At 25.4% G+C, this 23,381-nt stretch overlaps 1 protein-coding gene across 2 annotated transcripts in view; it reads right to left on the bottom strand.

Annotated features, from left to right (window-relative positions):
• Positions 1-23,381, bottom strand: part of snu (ABC-type transporter snustorr) — a 69,931-nt gene that overhangs the window by 22,972 nt on the left and 23,578 nt on the right. The window contains exon 1 of one of the 2 annotated variants that reach the window (XM_088192954.1): positions 4,469-4,611. The exons of the other annotated variant lie outside the window; for it this stretch is intronic. Within the exon in view, the coding sequence (XP_088049080.1) occupies positions 4,469-4,479 (11 nt within the window). The 5' untranslated portion in view covers positions 4,480-4,611. Of the gene's footprint in view, positions 1-4,468; positions 4,612-23,381 lie in introns of those variants that run through there. 2 annotated transcript variants of the gene reach the window in all.

Genomic DNA, 23,381 nt, shown 5'->3' with positions numbered 1-23,381 from the left:
AAAATATATGATATTGAGTGTTTCAGTCGTTTTATATGTCTCTGTCGGAAATTACTTAAAAAAATCTTATGATAACTAGTTATGTAGATTGATATATTAAGATTTAATTATAGACGTTTTTTAAATTGTGTAAAAAATAAGTGTTACTTTCAATGTAAAACTTGTTTTAACCAAGAACAGAAGCTTTTTATAGGTGACGTATATACTAGAGGAAAATAAAAACAATCTAATTTTTAAAAAGAGTTGCAAAAAATTATAATAAAAAATAATATTAAAAAATAAAAATGTCATTATTGATTGATATATAAAGACTTTGCATAGAGTCAGTCATATTGCAAACCTTAAAAAAATATTTCATTATAGTAAAAACGACAGACTCAAGTATCTTTTAACAATTAGATGTAAGGTTAATTTTTTAAATAGTTATATTATAGTAAAATAAAAATGAGCTTTTATGAAATACAGAACTTTAAATAAGTCCCATATATATAAAATAATTGTATATTATTCACAGTGTATTGGTTCTAAATTATATTTATAGAATTTAAAGTGTATTTAATAATAAGTGTTTATTAAGTTGTATATATAATTTTTTGCTAGTATATATAATCTTTTTATAGTCGATTTTATATTATGGAATGCATTATAATTATTGTAACATTCAATACAATAAAAAATAACATAAACACTAATACATATTTAAAATCGTTGTATAAGTTTACATACAACTATATTATTGAATTTCTGTGACAAAAAAATGGTACGGTGTTATTAAGAAATAATATAGTAATTAGTCACTATTTAATATATTATCATGGTCTATTAGTACTTTATTTGTTTAGATAAACTGATTCGATTATTCCTGAGTTATATAAGTGATCGTAAACAGTTATTATTCCATGGAGGTCGACTGTTGAAAGGATATTTTACTTCTTCGAAAGTTCATAAAGTGTTCAATCTGAGCCTTCTGATTTTCTCAATATTCATTATGATATAAATACGGCAGTTTCTTTTATACATAAATGATTTAAAATTGTTGAATCTTTGTCTTCACATAGTGATTTCAATTCTCTATGGAGATGGGCTTCAGTCAACCGCTTCTCATTTAGTGTCAGAAAATGCCTTATTATTCATTTGTCAATTGTCATTTTTATGATCTCATCAGAATATTTCTACTATCTTAGTGAGATTTTTTGAGATTTCGAAAAGTGAAGATTTTTTTTGCTAAACAATAAACCAAAAATGCTCGGCTTTGTTATGAGGAATGTGTTCTAGATAGATACTTTGACGATCCGTCAGTTATTCACGTGACACTACAGTTCGCAAAAAACTAGAAAAAAACCAAGCTAATACCAGTATTACCGGTATTAATAATATTATTATAATTGATTGGCCGAAAAATAATCTGACTACAACTCGCATGATTCACCGTGTTTATTGCTTAGAAAAAGCAATGCATTCGAATACCACGACAATTATTGTTTCAATATATTAAAAACTTTTAAATAAAAATATTTTCTAAAATACAGAAGCCAAATCTTTCTTCTTTTGGAATAAATAAATCTAGGACAACATCGTCTTTTATCGAACGCTTCTGGATTAATTTTCCTCCTTAATTTTTATATCAGGGGCTAGAGGACCACTCGGCAATTTATTGGAATAAAATATATTTTTTGTCAGTTACGATTATCCAAAAGAACTTTTTGAGAAAGGGGTGCATTGACAATTATTAATCTGTTTAAATTTCAAAATGCGACATATTTTTTTATAAATACAGATTTATATGATTAATATTAAAATTGTAGTATTTATGTGATTAAGGGGTGATTTATTTAATTTTATTTTAATTATTGCACATTTAATTATTATTTTCAAATATCTCAATTATATTTATTTTCGAAAGATTATTTATTTATACTCAGGTTAAAAGTAACATTAAATAAATTAGAGTTAAACATGTTTATGTTAATATTATGGAATAAAATTATTTTTCTAATCCTAGACAATTTGGTCTAGTAGTTTTTTTTGAAACAATCATGGATTTGGTTTTTAAAATAAATTATGTTAAACGTGTTTCAAAAATTTGAAACTTTTGTGTACTCTCAATGATGTAAAGTAATAAAAAGTAACAATATTTAGTTATTAAAACAATAAAAAAAAAATTTTTTCATGTTTATTTACCGAAAAAAATAAAAGATAAATTTAGTTTAATGAAAAAAACCTACCCGTAAAAACATTTTAATAACTTATTTTAATTATAATGTCAAATACAACCTATCTTTAGTTAAGAACAATAAAATAACATGACATGATTTTCCAATGAAGAGTTTTTAAAAAAAAACATGAACGTACATTTAACGCAATTTTTTCGCAATTTTAAATATAATTATTAATACTTATTTATTGCTAATATTTAACACCTATGTTTAGTGAAGCATTATTTGGGTGAAAATATGTCTGAATTGAGATAAAAATGTGCAAAAATAATTTGATGTATGCAATAACTGCATTTGTTTTCACTTCGCCAGCCATCCCTATTAAAAAAAATAGGCCGACAGGCCGCGGCAGTCATTTCTCTGTTGGAACTGATAGATACCAATATACTTGTCTTAGATAAAGAAAATGTATTTCTTTTATGTTGACACATCGCACTTATCATATATGTTAAATTACGTTTTAAGAAATTGCGCCTAAATATTTGCCAGTAGCGCTTTTTGCAGAGGTAGTGTGGACTGATATTTTGTCATTCTAGGACTAAACAGGATAATATTATTCTACTTTGATATCCAACTCCAGTAAAACTACTTAGATGAGAATAATTTTATTCTCCGCTTCTGTTTTTAAACAACATAGACATTGTCATTTTCGTAGTTCTAAGCCACGGAAATATGGATTTTAACAAATAACACGGAAATACGGATTTCAAAAAGAAAAAGAAATTTGGTACTACCGGTATTTTATTTTGTAAAACAAAAGTTAACTTTTGCCCCAATATCGTTATTGCAATCCCTAGCACGCACCACCCTAAAACACAAGCATTGCAGATTGGTATATTTAATGTCAGCTACGAGGAGCAGGTCCGGTCTGTATAATTTAATTTTAGTCATTCAATATTTTTTTATCTTTTATAAATATTATTACTACCTTGACGTATTACATTACGATAATTTTATAAAGATATAAATAAATATATAAGACTACTATGTAAATTTATATTAACAGAAAAACCAATTAAAATATAACTATAGCAATTTTATATCTTACAACTTAATAATAATACTTTCTTAATAAATAATATAAAAAACTAATTCATTTTAATGTTACATAGGTATGTTAATTAGTTAAAAACCAGTTTAAAATCATTGGTTAATATATAAATAAATATACGATTCTATTAATTAATGGTATTTATATTTTCATTTATGTTTAACTTTAAAGTTAAGATTATGCATAATTTTAACTAGAAAATATTATAAATATTTATTAATAAATCAAATTATATATTTGATTAGTAATACTTATTTATTGTATATCTATATAACGGTTATATGTAAAATGTAAACGTCAACCATAAGCGTCTTCACTCAGTTATCTCTAAAACTAGCGGAAAAACTTGTTTTATTTATAGTCTTTATTCAAATTCTTTGTTTTATTATAATAATATCACACCATACAAAAATAAACATTTTTCTTTTATTATTGATTAATGATTTAACGTACTAATTATTAAGAGGAAAAAAATATATGTTTTATTGAGCATTTCATCATATTGCAAAGTCATCGTTAAATCTCAGAATATAATGAATGCCCTTTTTATCTGAGCAATGACCTATGAAAGTTCGATGCACTTTTACCATATTTTTACCAGTTTTGTATAATAGTTGCATCTTTCAAAGTACGAACGCCCTTGAACCTGATCACGAGTGCATAACTGTGGTTGAAGGTTACTGACCGTTCATCTGAGTTTCCAAAGCCATATAAGCCATACAATACTGAATAAATATATTTTGATATAATATACATAATTATACAACAAAACAAACTTTTAGTTTAAGTTCAAAGCTTCGCAAAATAAAACCAGTTATAAAAAAGCAACACCATTGACGTCACTAGTGTGAGTCATATTCAGATGATTTTTCAAGAGAAAAACGTCACAGATTTACCCAGAAATTTCGCAAAGAGTAAATAAATATTTTTTGTACGATTTACGTACGTAAAATAAGTGGATTTTACGTGACCATGTTTAAAGTGCAATAAATAAAAAAGTCGACTGAATTACAAAATTTATAAATCCAATAATGGTGCAATTATTTGTCATTAAAATAATAAATAAAACAATGGTGAGAGTCTCTCAAGCAGTCACTAAGCTATCACTATTATAATACTTATCAATAACCGGAAGTTCATTTTACTATTTAATTTGTACTTATCCCTGAAATACATATTATAAACAAAGAAAAAAACTTACGTTATAAGCATATTTCCTGCTATTGATTTGCTATTATTGCGTAAATATTTGCGATATCCGCAATTGGCCGCCTCTTTTTTTGAAGACACTTTTTGCACTAATATTTTTTATCAACACAATTAGTTCACTATTATTGTCTTATTCTTAAAATATTCATTTTTTAATTAAAAATTAAAAAATCAATCACTGCACCAAGGACATCTGCACACGATTTAATGATTAAATCACATTTATAATATTACAATTAGGCACTATCAATAAGCACGTGTATGTAATTATCATTATACATAATACATAATAACAGCGTAGTGTGTGAAAAGTGAAAGTAAATTTGGCGTAGTTAAATCGCATTGCGGTTATTCACGAACTAAACATTTATGCGTTATCATCGTTGATTTTTGCTGCAATATATTGATCATAGTATCGTGAAGTCGTAATTTATTATTTTAATATTATAAAAATATTGTTTAACGCTGGTTTTATAAAACAACACTAAGTTTCATCAACGATTGTTATACAAATATTACATTTCATAGTGATGCAATGTAATATTTCAAAACGTTACATTGCCCGACTTGCCTTTCTCTGTGTATATTAAAATATTTTTTTTCGCATCGATACATGGTGTCTAAGAAAAAAAACTATTAATATTAAGGCCGAATAAATTTGTTACAAGATCGGATGCTATTTTTTGGAAGCGAGGTTAAAGTAGATTTTTTATAAATGCATATTTATTAATAGAATAACGATTTGTATTGATTCATAAATATTTTCAATAGCGTTATTATATGATATTATATAATATAATTATATAATTACAATACATATGCAAATATATGATAAAACAATAACATATACAATTAAATGCCATATGGTGAAATCTAAAGTTTAACAACATCGATAATGCGCATCTTAAAAGTCAAAGTGGTATTAAAATACATATTTTATTATATTAAGCATATCTTTTAATACACATAATATCAAAAGCACGTTTCTATACGTATAGTTTTGACTGTAAAATTAAGTTTTATTCATAAAATGTCTCGTAATCAGATGTACATGTTTAATTTAATTAGTGGTTATATAAAATTTAATTTAAGTTGCTATGTAATTATTAATTTTTAATATGTGATGCTTATATCGTATGCTATGCAAGGTACAGCTGTATTACATATATTATAAATACACTAAACATTAACATACAAAGACTTTTATAATAAACATTTTAAACAACGTCACAGTTGTGTTATATTGAAATAAAATATCATCTCCAAAAAAATAACGTCAAGTGATCACTGAGCTAATGACAAATAAATTGACAAAAAAACGTTACGACAAATTATCTACATGAACATGTTCATGCTTCGAATAAATTCATGGTTTAATCCACCATCAATATTTTCACTGTCACATCACGTATTTTCGGTATACAAATATAAGGAATTTAACAGAGCGGTGTGATACAATTTTTATATATGCAAAGTAACACAAAACCGAATATTCTAAATTTTTATTTAATAACGATTATGCAACGTGGTTTCACTAATAACTGTCACTAAGTGATCGTCACTGACATTTCGATGAGCGGGGAGCGGATTTCGGCCGGCGCGAGCTGTCTTTGCTAAGAAGGTCTGTAGACAACTGAATAGTCTGAGCGGTGGTCTAAGTGGTCAGACTGCCCATGCCATTGCATGGCTATTGACCAACACACCTGAACAGGTAAAACGTCTTAGAACTTGGAAGCGAATGATCCAAACTAGCGGGTACATATAATAATCATATAAATATATTGCCTCTGTAGAGCGGATAATCGATTTAATTAATATAAAATATTTACCAAGCATTCGATAAACTCAAATAGAAAAAAACATGGCATTGAAATTTCAATAGTTCGCTTTTGATACTCTATACTCAAATCAGTGACGTACATCTTCAAAAACAGACAATACAAGGTAGATATAATATAGTTTAGAATATTATTTATAACACATAATTTATTAGTGTTAAATCTGGATATATATGAAAAATAAAGAGTGCAGATATAAAGTTGATGATATTTTTTTAAGCACTGGTTTTATAAAAATAAATCAATGAAATCGCAACAAATTATTTAGCAAGATAGTGTAACATTCAGACTGTAAAATATGATTTCTTATTAGGAAATTTTTCTCTATTTGTTTTCATTATATAATAACTTCTTAAGGAACATCGATATTTCAAAAATATAATATTCCTTGTCCGCTTTAAAAATATTTATGCAAAAAAACTTTTTAATGAATAAAAAATGTAGTTTTTTTGATATGCATTATATGATTTATATTTTTAAATCAAACATTGCCTAAAATAACTACAGTAAAAAAAAGTATAACAAAAACTATTTAAAAATATTGTAGATTGAGATTTTTTACTTTACTTATTCCAAAATTCCTAAATATAATATAGAGGTCAAAATGAATTATTATTTTCTATATAATTCAATGTAGAAAGTATTATCTATAATAAGTCAAAAGAACTATTGAGTATTTTGCAATATAAAAGTTGTTTTTAAAACAACGTGCTATTTTTAATAATGATCAATTAATCATATTTTTAAAGAAAAAATCTAGTTAAGAAATTAAAAGTAAATTTATTGTAAAAAAAGTTTATTTATAGTTATGGGTTCTTGTGCTTTAAGTTATTTTTAATAAATTAGATTGGGTTTAGTTTAAATTTTGAATTTATTTAAAAAAGCTCATAAGAGATATTTTAATATCAAAGTTTTTTGAAATAATATACTATTCACCAAATGAATTAAAAAAAATTGTTTATAATAGTTATGTGTCAAACTTAACAAAAAAATAAATTCAATTTTTTTTTAAATATCAAGTTATTTTAAAAAAACTGTGTTTAAATAAAAAATTAAATTTATTCCAAAATTTTTAAATATAACTGAAATTTGATTATTTACTATGAAATTCGATATGTATAGTAATAAATGATAAAAATAAATTTATTAATAGTTTTAAGCTATATTGTTGTATCAAAGGTAGTTTTTTAAAATAATATTTTTTTTGTGCTTTAAATGACTACACATCACACGAAGCAGTAAAAAAATGCAAATTACTTAAAAAACAACAACAAAATCTATACATTTCAGGAAAAAATAATCGTAAGAGTAGATGAAGCATTTTAATAAAAAATACATTAAAATAGTTTTTTAAGGTGTTTAACCGAAAAATTAAAAAAAAAAAATTCCTAAGCTCTGAAATATAAAATAGAGCTCAAACCAATTTAATATCTACTGTGTATGAACTCCAATCACGATTAAAAACAAAAATTAATATTTAGTATTTTGACTAAATTTAAGTTGTTTTGGAAAAATATTAGCAGATTGGAAATCAGCGTATAATTTTAAGTTTTTATGTTTTTATGAGAAAAATCGTGTTGAATAATAAAAATAAAATTAGCATAAAAAATGTTTATTTATTTTATAGTTAATTATTTTATTGCTATTTTAAATTTTCAATATATTGGGTAAGGCTTAAATTTTGTAAGAATTTAAAAATCTGATATTTTTTTGTTTCAAGTGTATTTTTTGAAATTATGGATTATATAAAAAATGTTGAAAAAAATAACATTTTATTTTTTTTAAATATACGGCTCGAATTAATTTAATATATATTATGTGATTTTTTTTATATATAATACTATTCATCATAATTTAAAACAAAAATGATTATTCATTAGCAGTTAAATTTGATGAAAATCACTTTACCGACAGCAAAAACTATACGTTTTAGCAAAAAATAGTTACAAGAGTAGACCACTTTTTAATTGTGTTTAACCGATTTAAGAATAATATAACTTTAATTATTTAAAATTGACTTAAAAACTATTACCATATTAAATATTTTAAATATTAGTCAAATTAAAAAATAAATTTAAATCGTATTACCAATTAATTAAAAGAAAATTTATTTAAAAATAAGTTTATTTAATGCTATAAAAATGTATTTAAAAAATAAGTTTATTTAAATAAGAGATTTTTTTATTATTTTATCAGGTAACGTTAGGTTTTAATTTTGTGAGAATTTAAAATAAATTTGTGTAGTAACAATTAGGAAATCTTAATTTAAAATGGTGATAATTTTGATCGAATTTAACTAAAATTTGTATTAAAACAGCTAATTATTTATATTTATTACATATTTTAATTAATTTTTAAAACTGTATACATATTGATTTAATGGTAACTTTGTATTTAAAAATAAAAATTTAGTAATGTACCATTAACAAAGATGAAAGTAAAAACCGACACAGATAATAAAAAAGTACATGTGGTCATTAATATTTTTTTTTTATTAAGTATCTAAATAGTTTTTAATACCAATTTTCAGGTTTGATTGATTTAAAAAGTTATTTGATTCTATTTAATAAAATTTATATTTCACATTAGTTATTTGATACTCATTCAGATCCAGACATTTAGATAATCTATTGTGAAATTTATGATTTTCTTGTTGCAAGCTGTCGATTGCAGAAATTATTTTATATATTTTTCATAAAATCATAGTTTTATTAACAATAAAAACAAAATAAACTACAACGTATATGCAACAACATTAAAAAAATACACACCACTTAGCAACATGAATATTCTCTACAAATGGAATGTAATAAAACTTGTGTAATTAAAGAGCTAAAAAGCTGTTTTACTACATATTTTCTTTATATCTTGCATTAAAATAAATTTAATTGCGTAACTATGTTGACAAATTACAAGATTTTTAAATTTACGCATAGGGCCAAGACCAAGAGCAAGGCCAATGGTATCATTGCACAACCTGTCTGAATGTACATTTCGGAGTTTCGTGTCGTTGCCGTGCGTTTATCTCTAATGTCACACGAAACGTTTTAAAGCACTTTATCTATCTTAAACACTAATCGACATATTTACTAATGACTTTTCTACAAACACTAAATATCGCAATGTAGTTTTCAGTGTCTCAACTCTAAAACAAATCCAAAGAGGAAAATGCAGTACAATGATCGTGAGCAAAGATCGTTGAACTTGCACCGGAGAGCAACTCGCGCCGTCCCTACGACCCATAGATCATCGGTCGAAATCCCATAGATCCATATGCATCGTTTTCGCGGATATATCGGCACCTGTCAATCGAGCCACGCCCGATCTTGTAATAATAGTGAAAGTTTTCATGTTGACTCGTTGCAATGTCGTCACTTTTGCGCCGGTGTTTGTATCATTTATGTGTGTGTTCACGTTCTTGCAACAGTACGAGTTACACAAACCGAGTCTTTGGTCAGAAGGTCGAGCGACGATGGCTTCTTAATCGACTAAGGAGCAGCTAGTCGCAAGGGCCCATCTCGCAGGGTCGACGAGAAATGTGACCACAAAGCAGGTTTTTGCTCACCGCACGCATGTAAAGTGATAAATAACGTTGATAGGCAGGGAAAAGATGCAATTTTTTTGTATATATTGCCATTTTGCTTGTAATAAATATTTAATAAAAGAACGGCTGAGCGATAAAAAAGTTAATCAAGCTTGTGGAGAATCGATTAACATAATATTATATGCTTGCAAAAAATGCACCTAAACTTTTTGGTTACTCTCTTGTCTAAATTGATTGGTTTTCCTTTTTTGTCATTGACACGATGAGTTTGATTTGTGAGAGACACATGCGAATAAATTATTTATTTAACGGATTTTTATTATAAAAAATATTGTATGGAGTTTTAGTCTTTGTATGATTTTTTTCTTGTATAAAACAGTAAACTCTATACATCACTACAAAGATTATATTTGCTATTAAAGTGATGTATAGCCTTCTGTTGTAATTAGTAATTTAATAACTTGATATCGTTTTTATTATTTTTAGAACTACCGCGCTTTTTATTAATACGCATCATTTTGATGGGATTTTTTTATCACAAAGATTCAATGGTCTGATTTATATGTAAAATTATTCGATTATTAGTAGCAATCATATGATTTTTTAGTAAAAAAAATAATAAAAATAAAGTTTGATTAAATACAATGAAAATTAATTTAATTGTATTCAAGTTTTTTAATATTAATCAATCAATCTATTTATTTTGAGATTAAAAAATATCTATGTATATAAAGTAAAATATGTCGTAACAGTAACTTTAATTAACTATACACATCTCTTAAAAACACTAATCGAATCAGTGTATGATGTTTCATTTTAAAGCCCTCTTAGTAACTATCTATTACTATTTTTAAATAACAAACCGTGAGGTAAACTAAACTTATTGAAATATACATTTACATATACATAAAAATATAAACATGTATTTAATTAACAGATTATTTATTTTTTTATTGATATATTAATTATTTATTTATAAATTATTTTTTTATATGTAAAACAATTTTATCTATACAGCTCTTAGTGTATAAATTATTTTATATTGAGTATTTAGAACTTAATATAAATATATAATTATATTTAGGCAGCTCATATCTAATATAATAATGTATCGATTCGTAACATCGTTTTCTTCATATTTTTTACAAAAATGCTAGTATCTAAGTACTCATTAAAATATATTTTAACTATCGTTTACTTAAGCTCAAAGACTCGCGCAATTGGTTCAGAGTTCACACGTGAGTTGACTTCCTTACAATTATTCAGTTACGACACACCTATGCTATATTATTTCCTATGTAGTTATACAGAGAATCGGGTTAATGGTTACGAGATGATCATAACTATTATGTTAATCTACTTCCACAATTCAATGGGCAAAATCAGTCATACACGTTCGATTATCTCACAATCGATTACCGCCTCTTTCCTGGTCGGTATGAGATAATAAATCTCATGAGAAAATTATTTTTATCCACTATAAATAATTTGAAGTTATGTATAACGATTTTGTAAAAAATATTCTGCGATACGTGAAAGTTGTATAAAGAATCATCAAAGAAATTCGATACAAAGGCAATTACATCAGCGTGGAAATAAAAATGTCAAAAATGTACTTTTATGGAGAGAAAAAATAGAAGCAAATCGTTCAATGTGAAAGTCAATTTTTTTATGGATTTTCCTTTGTGATCATTTAGAGAATTCAAGTTGAATGACAATATCTTGCGCAATAAACAGCAATGAAAAAATAAATTATGAGTTCTTGTTGTGTAATTAAAAATATATTAAGGTTTTTCATTTAAATATATAATGGTTTTAGTAGTGATTTTTGGTTTTTATGCGGCATATTTGACTAGAATTTATAAAATTCACTAAAATAAATTGATTGAAAATCAAAATACATATTTAGTTATAAGTCCACGAAATTATGGCATTATATTTTATTGTTAACTGTTCTTATTTTTAACGGTTGGCAAATTTAACTATGAATCTTTTAGGAAAAAACTATATACATAAAAACAAATTCTAAAAAAATATCGGCAATAAATAGATGGTGGAGAAACTTAATTTTATTTAATTTATTAAAAAATAATAATGTTAAATGTGGACTTTTAGTAAATAGGTAGAATATATAAAGAACTTGATTTTTATTTTATTTTTTAAATACAGTAAAGACGAAATATATTAGGTTTTACTAAATATAGTTAAATTTGCGTTGGTAATTTTTAGATACTATTGTAGATTAGGTATAATATAATGAATTTTAAATATTGTCTATTGTGTAGAACTAATATATAATATATGTATATAAGTTAATCTCGAAATAAAATATTTTTTGGGTTTTATTTATATTCTTTTTGCACAGTTTCTTTTAAATATCGTTACTAAAAGTTGATAAATATTATTATTAAATATTTATAACCACAATTTGATATTTCAAAACTAGTTTCAGCATAGTTTAATACTGTACAAGCCAACGCAAAAGTGGCGTTTCCTTCCGAGTGCGAAAAATAAGCTCATAGCTACAAAACCAGTTTCAAAGATCCGTAATGATCCATAATTCTTTACTTTAAAATGGCGAAACGCCGTTTGTCATTAACCTATTCACACTTGTGATACAAAAAGCTTTTTATATATCTTTAATATGGCAATATCAATTAATCTTATGCAATACAACTTGACGCAAAAGAGTCATATTCTACATAGAAGAAAATATAAATTAGGTAAACACTTCACTGTACTTTCCGTATGACGTATCGCATTACCAATATTGATTTCTATGTAACCGTTAAATCATCGTGTGTTATTTGTAAATTTTATCTTTGCGTCAGAATTTTAAGTTTAAGAATCTAAGTCGCACTTGGATTTCACAATTGCAGACTATTAATTCGTTCATCGTATTACAGTTGACATGTATTTCAGTGTCCTTGGGCTTTCTCGCGAAACGCACACCGAGCTTAATTGCTCACTTTTAGAATTAATTTTGACACACTAAATCGTAGATGAAGTGCTCTTGAATCGAATCTATTGGGTCTGAGTAAAAAATGTACCCGATTACCTTTGATCAGCAGGAAATTATGTGAATGTTAATTTTTCAACTGTCTGAGTACGTGCGTAAGAAGAACAGGTTATTGAAGAATTTATTAAAACAAGATTAATAAAAAAATGCAAAAAATACAACTGAATATATAAGCAAATTTAACTAATTAAATCTTAATCAATAAAAATATATTTAATTTTTTAAAAGTACCTATGTACTTATTTTATTGATATAAAAATCAAAGTATATGAATTATAGATTTAGGTGATTTATAAGTATATAAAAATATAATATAATATAATCATTTGTGATATATTTAGACCCTAAATATATTACAAATGATTTCAAGGGAGTTTAATATTATAATTGGAGGTTTTAATATTATTATTACTAATAATCTTCTTAAAATATATATTTGACTCTGACATTTAGTTAATTATACATGCTGAATTGTTTTCTTTGCTCATTTCGTGTGGTATCCATACACCTTGTATCCAACTTTTCCCAATCTTCATATGCACTGTTTAGCTGATAGATAGTTTGAGTAGAATGTTTCCATTTCTACAGTAAAGACATCATCGTCTATCTTTGCTAGTTTCCCATATCCATAATTATTCTTGTTCGAATTTGTTTAAACCATCTTTGACTTCACAATTTATTTTAGTAGCCGTAGATAGATTTTTTAAGATAAATTCATATAACATGCACGTTTGTATAATTTTTTCACTTGGTAAAAAATCTGCTATCGGAAATTTTGGGGTCTAGTTTTTTTTATATATTCCTTTGTGCATCATCACAGATATAACAAGATACGTACTCAGGTTTCAATGGACAAAGCACGAATGAGTGCTAAAACTTAAATAAAAAAAACGACATTTATTCTGGGTAACAAGATACATAATTGTAGAAGGCAATAATTTAATTACCATGTATTATAAATATATGTATATCTTTAGTCGCGTTGTGTAATAATACACATCCTTAAACTATAGAAAATGTCTTCTTAGTAAAATTAATTCACTAATTTACTAAGGAAATTTATCTACCCATAAATTCTATTCATCACCGATTATGTGGAATAATTATTATCATATAAATAAAATGCTATAAATAACATACAACAGCAGTTATAATTAATACCTACATATATATAATTTATTTTAATTAATTATTCATAAAAAATTATATCTTCTTTATGTATAAATGCAATTTCAAGATTGAGTGTTATGTATTGATATATACATTTTTTGTACTCAAACAAATCATATAATAAAAAGTTAACATCTCATCAAATGATTTACGTTCATTTTATTTTATTATATAAGCAATAGTTATTTATTATGTAGAACATAAGCGCGGCCTTTAATTTAATTGTACCCTCTACATTATAATTTGCAAAGAAATCGAGGTCCTTTATTTACAATAATTAAACCTATGCATTTCTATCGATATCCCTATTATTGTGCCAACTGACAAAGGTCGTATAATTACTATAACTAAACACTATTGAATATAAAGAGGTTCTTATCGAACCGATGAGGATCTCAATACTGATTCACACATTATTGGAAACTGTATCATCAATGAAAAACCCCATAGACTTTACCCACTGATAATATCCGATGGCTCGGAGACCACTCAGTGGCCTTAGGCCGTCAAAGGTCATCTACTATGCGACATTGAACGTTCGTAGTGCGTCTTCTCGAAACGATTGTTTAGACATTAAATTTTACATGTTGAATATGCATTGACAGTGACACACATTTTTTATTGAAGAGGTTGGTTGAAGCAAGTATTATCCGAGAACATGTCAAAAAAGAGAATACCTACTGCTGACATGTGAGGTAAAATTTTTGACGAGGACGCCTTCGGACCAGTTATTTTCGTTCTATACTAATAAAATATTTAAGCATTTGATAGTAAAATAAACACATATTCTAATAACCTAGTTATTATATATCAGATTAAACTTAACATTAACTTATTTTTAAGAGATTCTTTGATTTTAGTATTTATCTCGCTGAACAATTGGATTGGAAAAACATCTTAAATGGATTCGTATGAAGTAATATTTTATATTTTATTAAATCGACTAAAATATCAAATATATTTAGTACACAAAATCTGAAGTTTTATTGTAGGAATAAAAATCATAAAAAAATATTTTTCATAATTTGTACATATAAATAATTCATAACAATACCCACCCTATTTAGTATTCTATATGAATGATTTTACCACTCGTCACATACCAATATTGTATGCATAATTTGACCATGGATAGGGGAAAATTTGTTTTTAATCGATTCCATCTTGACCCAAACGACGCAACCTCCTCGAAGTGGATCAATTGCAAAATCGATTGTAATGATTCGCGAAGCATAACTGGCCCATAATAAACACAGTCGGTTAATTTCGGATTCGAACCACGGACCGTGACTTAGCACACCGGCTACTGTGCTAGTTCACTCAGACTCAAAAAACACTAGATCATAACAATAAACACAAGGAACAGATAATGCAGTACTGTCAGTATGTAGTCAAGAACTGGAGAGGCGATATGTCAACTAGACGTTTGAATGTTGAAAGAAAGAAACTTATTATAATGTGACTGCCTTTATGTTTTGTAAAAAGCTTACATAATACACTGAATCTCATTTACACGAAAAGTTTAAGGTTTACATTGTATAATACTTTTATCGCAAAAGTTCCTAAGATATATTATATATCTGAAAATTCGAGTTAATAGTACAAATATTTTATATTCTATTGAATAATATTTTAAACTGTACAAATCTTCTTGCTATTTTAAATTCTAGTTTTCAACTTCTATGTATATTTGTTACTTAAATCCATCCAATTTCACTATTAAATCTCTCTCAATAACGCCCTTACTTAAATTTGTTCTATTCGTAGTTAACTATAAACTAATTACATAATAAATATAATTTAATTTAAAGTAAAAAAATAACCAAAGAACAAGAACAATCAAGACCAAAATCTGTTGTTTTTATTTTTTATTGATTATAAAGTACTAATCAAAATATTATGAAAATACTGATCTAATAGATTAACAAATGCTTTATTTTTCTGCATATACTATATACATATATAGTAAAAAAATGTAAATAAAACAAATTTAATACATGGGATGTTTTTTGCAGAATTGTATATGTGTAAAACTGTATTTAAATATTATAGTATCAAAGCTCTCAGTATAAATATCAAAAAAACGTTATTTATTATAAGGTGTCAATATTCATATTATATTAAATGGTCTGTATATATTTTGACAGTTGGGTTGTATAAATTACACGGTTATTTTATTAATTTTTAGGGCTTGATTATGTAGTTTTATTAGCATTTTCGATTGTCAATGAGCTGATAGGAAAAAAAGTACTATAAGAAGACCAAAATTAGCCATTTGGGAACGCATTATTGATTTTAAAATTATTTTATAATATTAAATTATATAAATTTAAATTGCTTTTAAAACTATTTTTTAATGCTTATAAATCAATATTTACAACTTTAAAAAGCTTTAGGGAAAGTTGTACAAATGAATAAAAATATAGATTTAGTTACTGTATATTTTTTTATAATACATAAGGTACAAAACAACAATCAAATGCTTAATCAATAAATAATTACATAAAGTGTAAATGTTTTTATTATGTTGAAAAACCCAAATAATCTATAGTCTTGAAATTTGCGTCATTGTACAATGAATACAATGAAAAGTAATATAATATATTAAGTGATATTAATTATATTATTAAATAATAAAATTGTATCATAACTAGAGATAAAGCTACTTTTGCTACTTACATATACGTATATATACATATATAAATACTATATATTAAGGGTAAGTCATTCTTCTTAAATATAAAATATTTATTTGTACATATGTATATGTTAATACTTGAAAATCTCTTATTTTTAACAGCTTAAAACAGCAAATAAACATATTTTTTGGAAACAATATTTAATAAATTAATTTGCGGTTTATCGCAAATGAATTTATTAAATATTGTTTTCCTATATAAATTATACATTATTTTTATAAAAAGATGTTCTAAATAATAATAAATATAAATAAAGTTTATTAGAGCCCCGCGCGTCGATATCACTTTATCGCGCGTCGATATTTATGGAAAAATCATAAAATGTATGTTATTATTATATTTTTATATTTTATTAACCCACCGCTTATTTTACGAAAACAATATGAAACTTTATTCATACGATATATTAAAATAACAATTAATATTATATGTGAAAAATAACGTTTAAAGAAACAGATACAATAAACAGGAAAAAGTTATTTAAATATTTATTCTGAGTAAATATTCGCAATTTTTACCCATAAATAACAAGTCGGTCATTTTCCAATATTTGGCAATTTGTTTTTGTTCGACCACTAATGATGTTTTTCAAGTAAATACATATAAAACGCTGAGTCGCACTAATGATACATTTTCAAACTAGTTAAATTCCAAGCATTGAATTTGCAATCGGTTTTTCTGAAGGATAAAGCTGAAAGACTTGCGGTTTAGAACGTCGTGTTGAAACGAACTGTGGTACAATTCCAATGAATCATACAATGTCTTAATTATCGCAATATCAATTTTGTAACGCATATAATAGCGATTCTAACAAATGGCGGATACAGAACTTAATTTATTTATTTTTCTGGAGACTTTTAAATGCGTACTGTAATATTTATACTTTCGAGAAAGTATTAACAAGTGTGACGAATAAGTAAGAAGTCACATATGAGACATTTTGAAATATCTTATATAAATAACGAGTATGTTTCGTGTAGTCTATGTGCTCGAGTGAAGATTGCAAGCGTTGCGAAAAAGCATTCAATAAGTTTAAGGACCACTTTATCAAACGATCGATTATATAATAACAATATTCGATACTATATGTAAAATTGTCTTTGATATGTAAAAGATTTCTTACAATGGCAATTAAAAGTATTTAATACAGAAAAATAGAAATAAATAAGTAAAATACATTTGATGCAAAAATATGTTGTTATGATACTGAGTGATGCGTTGAGCCGGAAAACTCTTAAGAATTTATTTTATATTATAAAAAATAAAGTAACCTTGAACACATCATATAAAGTGAAATATTAGATATATGTTGGCATCCGTAGAATAATATTAACATCACATTATATACTAAATTTTCAAAATGCGATAAGTTAATCACTCGTCCATCCAAATAATAGAAAACGGATTACGAAACCAAAATAAGATGTCAAATACCCATCTAAATTAACTAAATTAATTAAATTAATAAATTATAGTTGTAGCACGTATTTTTAATTAATATAAAAGTAGATCTTTTATTAGAAAATAAGGGTAAATTTATAAAATATATATTTTATGAGGTTTCAATATAATTTGTGTGTCGTACGCTTTTAAGGGTGAACTAATTAATAGTTATTCAATGAATTTAATGTGTACTATATAACTTAGATAAACATCATATTTATAGTTTAAAAAAAATTCTACTATACTTTTCTATTAAATGTCTATAAAAGTCAATAAACTTATATATTAATAAAAAAGCTTTAACTAATAACACTTTTTTCTAAACTGCAAGTCATTCAAGAAAAAGCTGTATAAACAATCTATAAATACATTTCAATAAATACCAACTATTAAAGAATTTATTACAAAATGATTTTGTGTTCAGAGAATACAATAAAAATAAACACAAATTTATACATAAGTACAAAATTGCAACAGTACATAAAGCTTAAGATTCAGAAGCACAGACTTTAATAGTAAATAGTACTTAATCCTTTGTTTTTATTTTACTCAGATTGTAAAACTTTACTGTTTTTGTCTTTAAATTGTAACAACTAAATCTCTTTTCTTATATAATTTATCGTATTACAATAATATAATTGCATACATAAAAATAGTTTAAACCAGTAAGTATATGTTTGTAAATTACAAAGTAGCGTTTTATAAAAATCTTAATTAAATAAAATCAATTAATTTATTGTAGATCTAAATAGTTGTATTGATTTAAGGATAGAGCATTTTGATTAAATATATATATTTAAACTCCAGCTCTTATTATTGTATATTATAAGCAAAGCCTTTATTATTTAATTAGCTATTAAAATTCTGCATCTTCTGTATACACTTATATGTTTTTCGAACTTGTCTACCTTGCGTATTAAGATACGCTTAAGGAAAACGACTGTAAGTTATGATATTGAAATGCTGAAGTATAAGATGAAAAAATCTTTAGATAAATATTTAAAATTCTCAAATATATAAGCTCAATAAAGTGTGATTAGTCATGAAAAATCATTATAGATCGTGGTTGATCTCATACTGAGCAAATATAGATAGTAAATATAGGCATTTCCATCCATAATTTTAATTAACACAGTTTGGCAATTTTCCCACAAGTTTCCTTATCACGAATTTTCCTATTTATTTAGACTATTCTACCATACTTGACGCAATTTTAAATATAATCATTATTTCCTTATATTATATACAAGTTAAGTGAAATAGCATATTTTGCATATAGCTTAACATCAAATAATACATTACCTTTTATAATTTAAATTATGGTTTAATCACTAATTAAATATATTCACACACATACGCTGTATATTTGTATTTTTAATACATAAAAGTTTTTATATTATTTATTTATATTTAACTCAAATTGAGTATGAAATATTTATTATAACGTATCGAATTTTAACCAAATGTCGCAACGTAATTGCGATTACTCGGACGCAATCGCAATAGCACGGAACTTTTTTTTCGGCAGAGTCTTGTTTAATTTTTTTGTAACTACAGGCTGCTCTTCAAGACTTTGTTTATAGTTTTTTTATATTTAAACCACAGTCTAGAACTTGTTTAAACGAACGCAAAACCGACTTTACGTACCTCGACAGAACCGATGCTAAATGCGGACTGAGCTACCTTCAGATTTCACCTTCTTGGATAGAAACAGGTGGGGACGAGACCATGACGAAGTGTTAACCAATCAGCAAGAGAGTTATGAACGAGCTGAAATAGTTTGATTAAAAAAAAATTGCTGTGGTAGTAATAGTATCGGATTAACGCCATAAACGTGAATCAAGCGTTAAAGAATGCAATAAATGCCCCAAAATTAATTTATATTATATATATGAAAGCTGAAAATAATCTAAAATGTCTTAATTTTAGTTCAAATTACAAATAATATAATTTAAATCTCTGTTAACTTTTAAAGAGAAAATAATTGTGAGATATGCAAGTAAAAATTGGATCAAAGCGAAACGCCGTTTAAAATCGTATTATTGCAACATTAGAGTATTTAGTCATAATTGAGCTTAACTGTAACCCTTCTAGATATAATTATGAAATTTTTAATAATATAAAATTGCATCAATTGATCAATCATTTTAATAAATGACTAAAAGTGCAGGTATAGTTAGACGTATATATTAAAATCGATCAAAATGGATCACGGACTTTTTACCCTTTAACTTTAGCAATATAAAATATTTAATATAGACATGATAAGAAAAAAAATCATTATTTTTAACCTTTGATTTGACTTAATATAGAACTTATACGATATTAGTAAAATATAATAAGCACAGTTAAATTATGCACTCGGTTTTTTTCGCAATTTTATAATTTAAAATTAAGCAATGTATTTATAGTTTATTATATATTGCATAATATTATAGAATACATTCACATGAATCCCAGTACCATTTAAGTCAATAAATTCCATTGAATCTTTAGTTAGAGTAAAATAGTGTATTTAATACTAACTCATACAATCATTTTCTAAAAATTATATTTTTACAACAATCATTAAGGAAATAGGAAGTTTGTGATTTAATTATTAAGTAATTTTACCTTTATTGTTATAGTGTAATAAAAATAATGTATATAAAAAAAACTGTTCTTTAAATTAAGAAAAATATAATCTACGTTAGTTATAGCAAGAGATTAAATATTAAAATTAGCGCATATTTAGATATTACATCAATGTTTTTTTTTTTTGTAAAACTAATGATTATTTTTAGATAAAATAATATTTGAAAAAACACACTTTAACACTAGATTATTGCGTGTTGAATTCTATATAGTTTAACTGTCATAAGATATGATTAGACCAATAGAGCGATAAAGGTTAAGGACATTAATAGTTCTACTTGCTTTATAGTTTAAAATAAGATGAACGTCGTTTGTAATAGTAATGTTTAATCGAATTTTACCAATTAAATAATATGCTTGAAATAATAATACACTAACGATTTTATTTTTATTTTTTATAAGAACTGTGACGCCATGATGGCTTTTATACAAAAAAATATACATCAACTCAAACATGAACTCATATGTTCATACATTCATATACATACACACGCCCCTTAACACATGTTACTAATAAACAATTAAGCGAAATGTTAAATTAAATTTGCTTAACTTCCAAAGAAATTCATGACAGACTTTGTAGAATGTTTTTTGAAATTTAGAAATAAAGTCCAGTTCTGTGGAACATGTCAAAGATGTCGACTTTATTTATTGCTAAAATGTCAGATTGCCAGAGAAAAAATACTCATCGAAAGCTTTAGCAATATCCTTAGAATAATAAAAAAATTTCCATCGGGATGTAAATTTAAAATAATAAATAAACTATTATACGTACGAATATATATTTTTGGAATAAAAATCAAAATATAAATCAATTTGAGAACATGGCGACCGTGAACCAATATTGCATCAAACTATTATCATTATATAACAGAATTTGATTATTAGATTCATGTTATATAAGCGACGTTTTTAGTAATAATTTTATAACAATTTTTAGCGAAATTCACGGAGCGTTAAGTCGAACAGTTGACTCACAACCCAATTTACGTTCACGTAAATATTTGTCGGCTAATTTGCTTTTTGGAATAAATTTTATACAACGAGAGGTAAAAAAGGAAAAGTAATTAATACGTTTAATGAATCATTGCACACTTGTTTGAACATGATTCACGTTTCTTTGTAAGTTGCATTATATTCGACGAAATAAAAATCAAATACAATCGTGAGGTCCTATTCATTCATATAATATATGTGACATGAATATGATTAATTGAAAGTCGTGTTATTAAGATGTGATCCATTGAATTAAGATAATACTTTATTTCTTATTTAATTTATAAACTATATTATCATCTTAAGTTGTATTATACAACATGTTTGCATGAATTAATTCCTCTTTTTATTATCATAAAAAAAACAGATACATATCAGTATTTTTTTTTGCGAGATACTATCAACATGCTAAAAATAGTATGAGGAAAAATAAAATTAAAGTAACTATCGTATTATAAACATTTTTTATTCCACTGATAATGCTAATAAAACAAATCGAATAACATCTTATCTTACATTATTGCTAAATATAGAATTTTCTTCTTTATGATATATACATGTATTACCTATTTTTACTAAACAATATTATAATTAAAACGCTTTCTGAAATAATAACATAGTATATCATATTAAAGATAATACTATTCTTTGTGTAGCAAAGTACACAAATAAAGACTAACGTTTAGTTGTATGATATTTATAGGTCCATATAAAATTATACATGCAACATGTTACACAGTAACAATGCTTTTCGCAATGAGCTTATTAAGGAGCGTAATCTCACCGGAACAAAAATGCAAGCAGTTGCAAAAGTAAACTTGTGACTAAATTACATGCGTGAGTTTGATTCGATCGGAGAATGTGGGTTTTGTTACTTAATTTTTCGTACCGCTCGTCGGTCATCTTCGAGTTCATTTTCGGTTATGCAATCCGTTACTGAGTCAAAACCTGACCAAAAGTGGAGCGTTTCGAGTGAAATTATACCAGTTTCGTATAAGACCGAAAGTTCGGTGCCATAAAGCATGTGTCTGAGTTGCAAATTAATATCGAATCTAATTATTTTATTGTAACAGGAAGCAGAGAAGGAATTTTTAATATCAACTGTCAAAAGGTGTAGTATAAAAAAAGCTATTGCGAGACCAAGATCCGTCATCGTTAATTCAATCGATATTATGAACCTAAAATCACGTATTAAATTATATTTAATTTCTAAATTATTAAAGCGACTACATTGTGTGGTCTATAGTTTTTTTATTTAATCTCCCGTTGTAACTTGACAGGCATAAGACCAATGCGTTACAACGGTGTAAATCTATACTACTGTTTTATAATAACTCTTTATTGCTGTCATTTTGCAAATTTCAATATAATCGTCATGTTGGATTAATAATATATTTTAATACTTTGACATATTCCTAATATTACAGATATGTAATAAAATTGTTACTTTTATATTATTTTATTTTTGTAATTAAAATAAATCTGTTTTATAGAGATATTCAATTTAATGTGAGTTTTAATAATACAATATTATTTTAAAACGATTACATCACTTAAAGAAA

This window comes from Plectrocnemia conspersa, unplaced genomic scaffold (assembly GCF_051122295.1).
Source record: "Plectrocnemia conspersa isolate PC_06_02 unplaced genomic scaffold, ASM5112229v1 ptg000009l, whole genome shotgun sequence".
In the NCBI taxonomy this organism is placed as follows: Eukaryota; Metazoa; Arthropoda; class Insecta; order Trichoptera; family Polycentropodidae; genus Plectrocnemia; species Plectrocnemia conspersa.
This window is presented reverse-complemented; position numbering and strand designations above follow the sequence as displayed.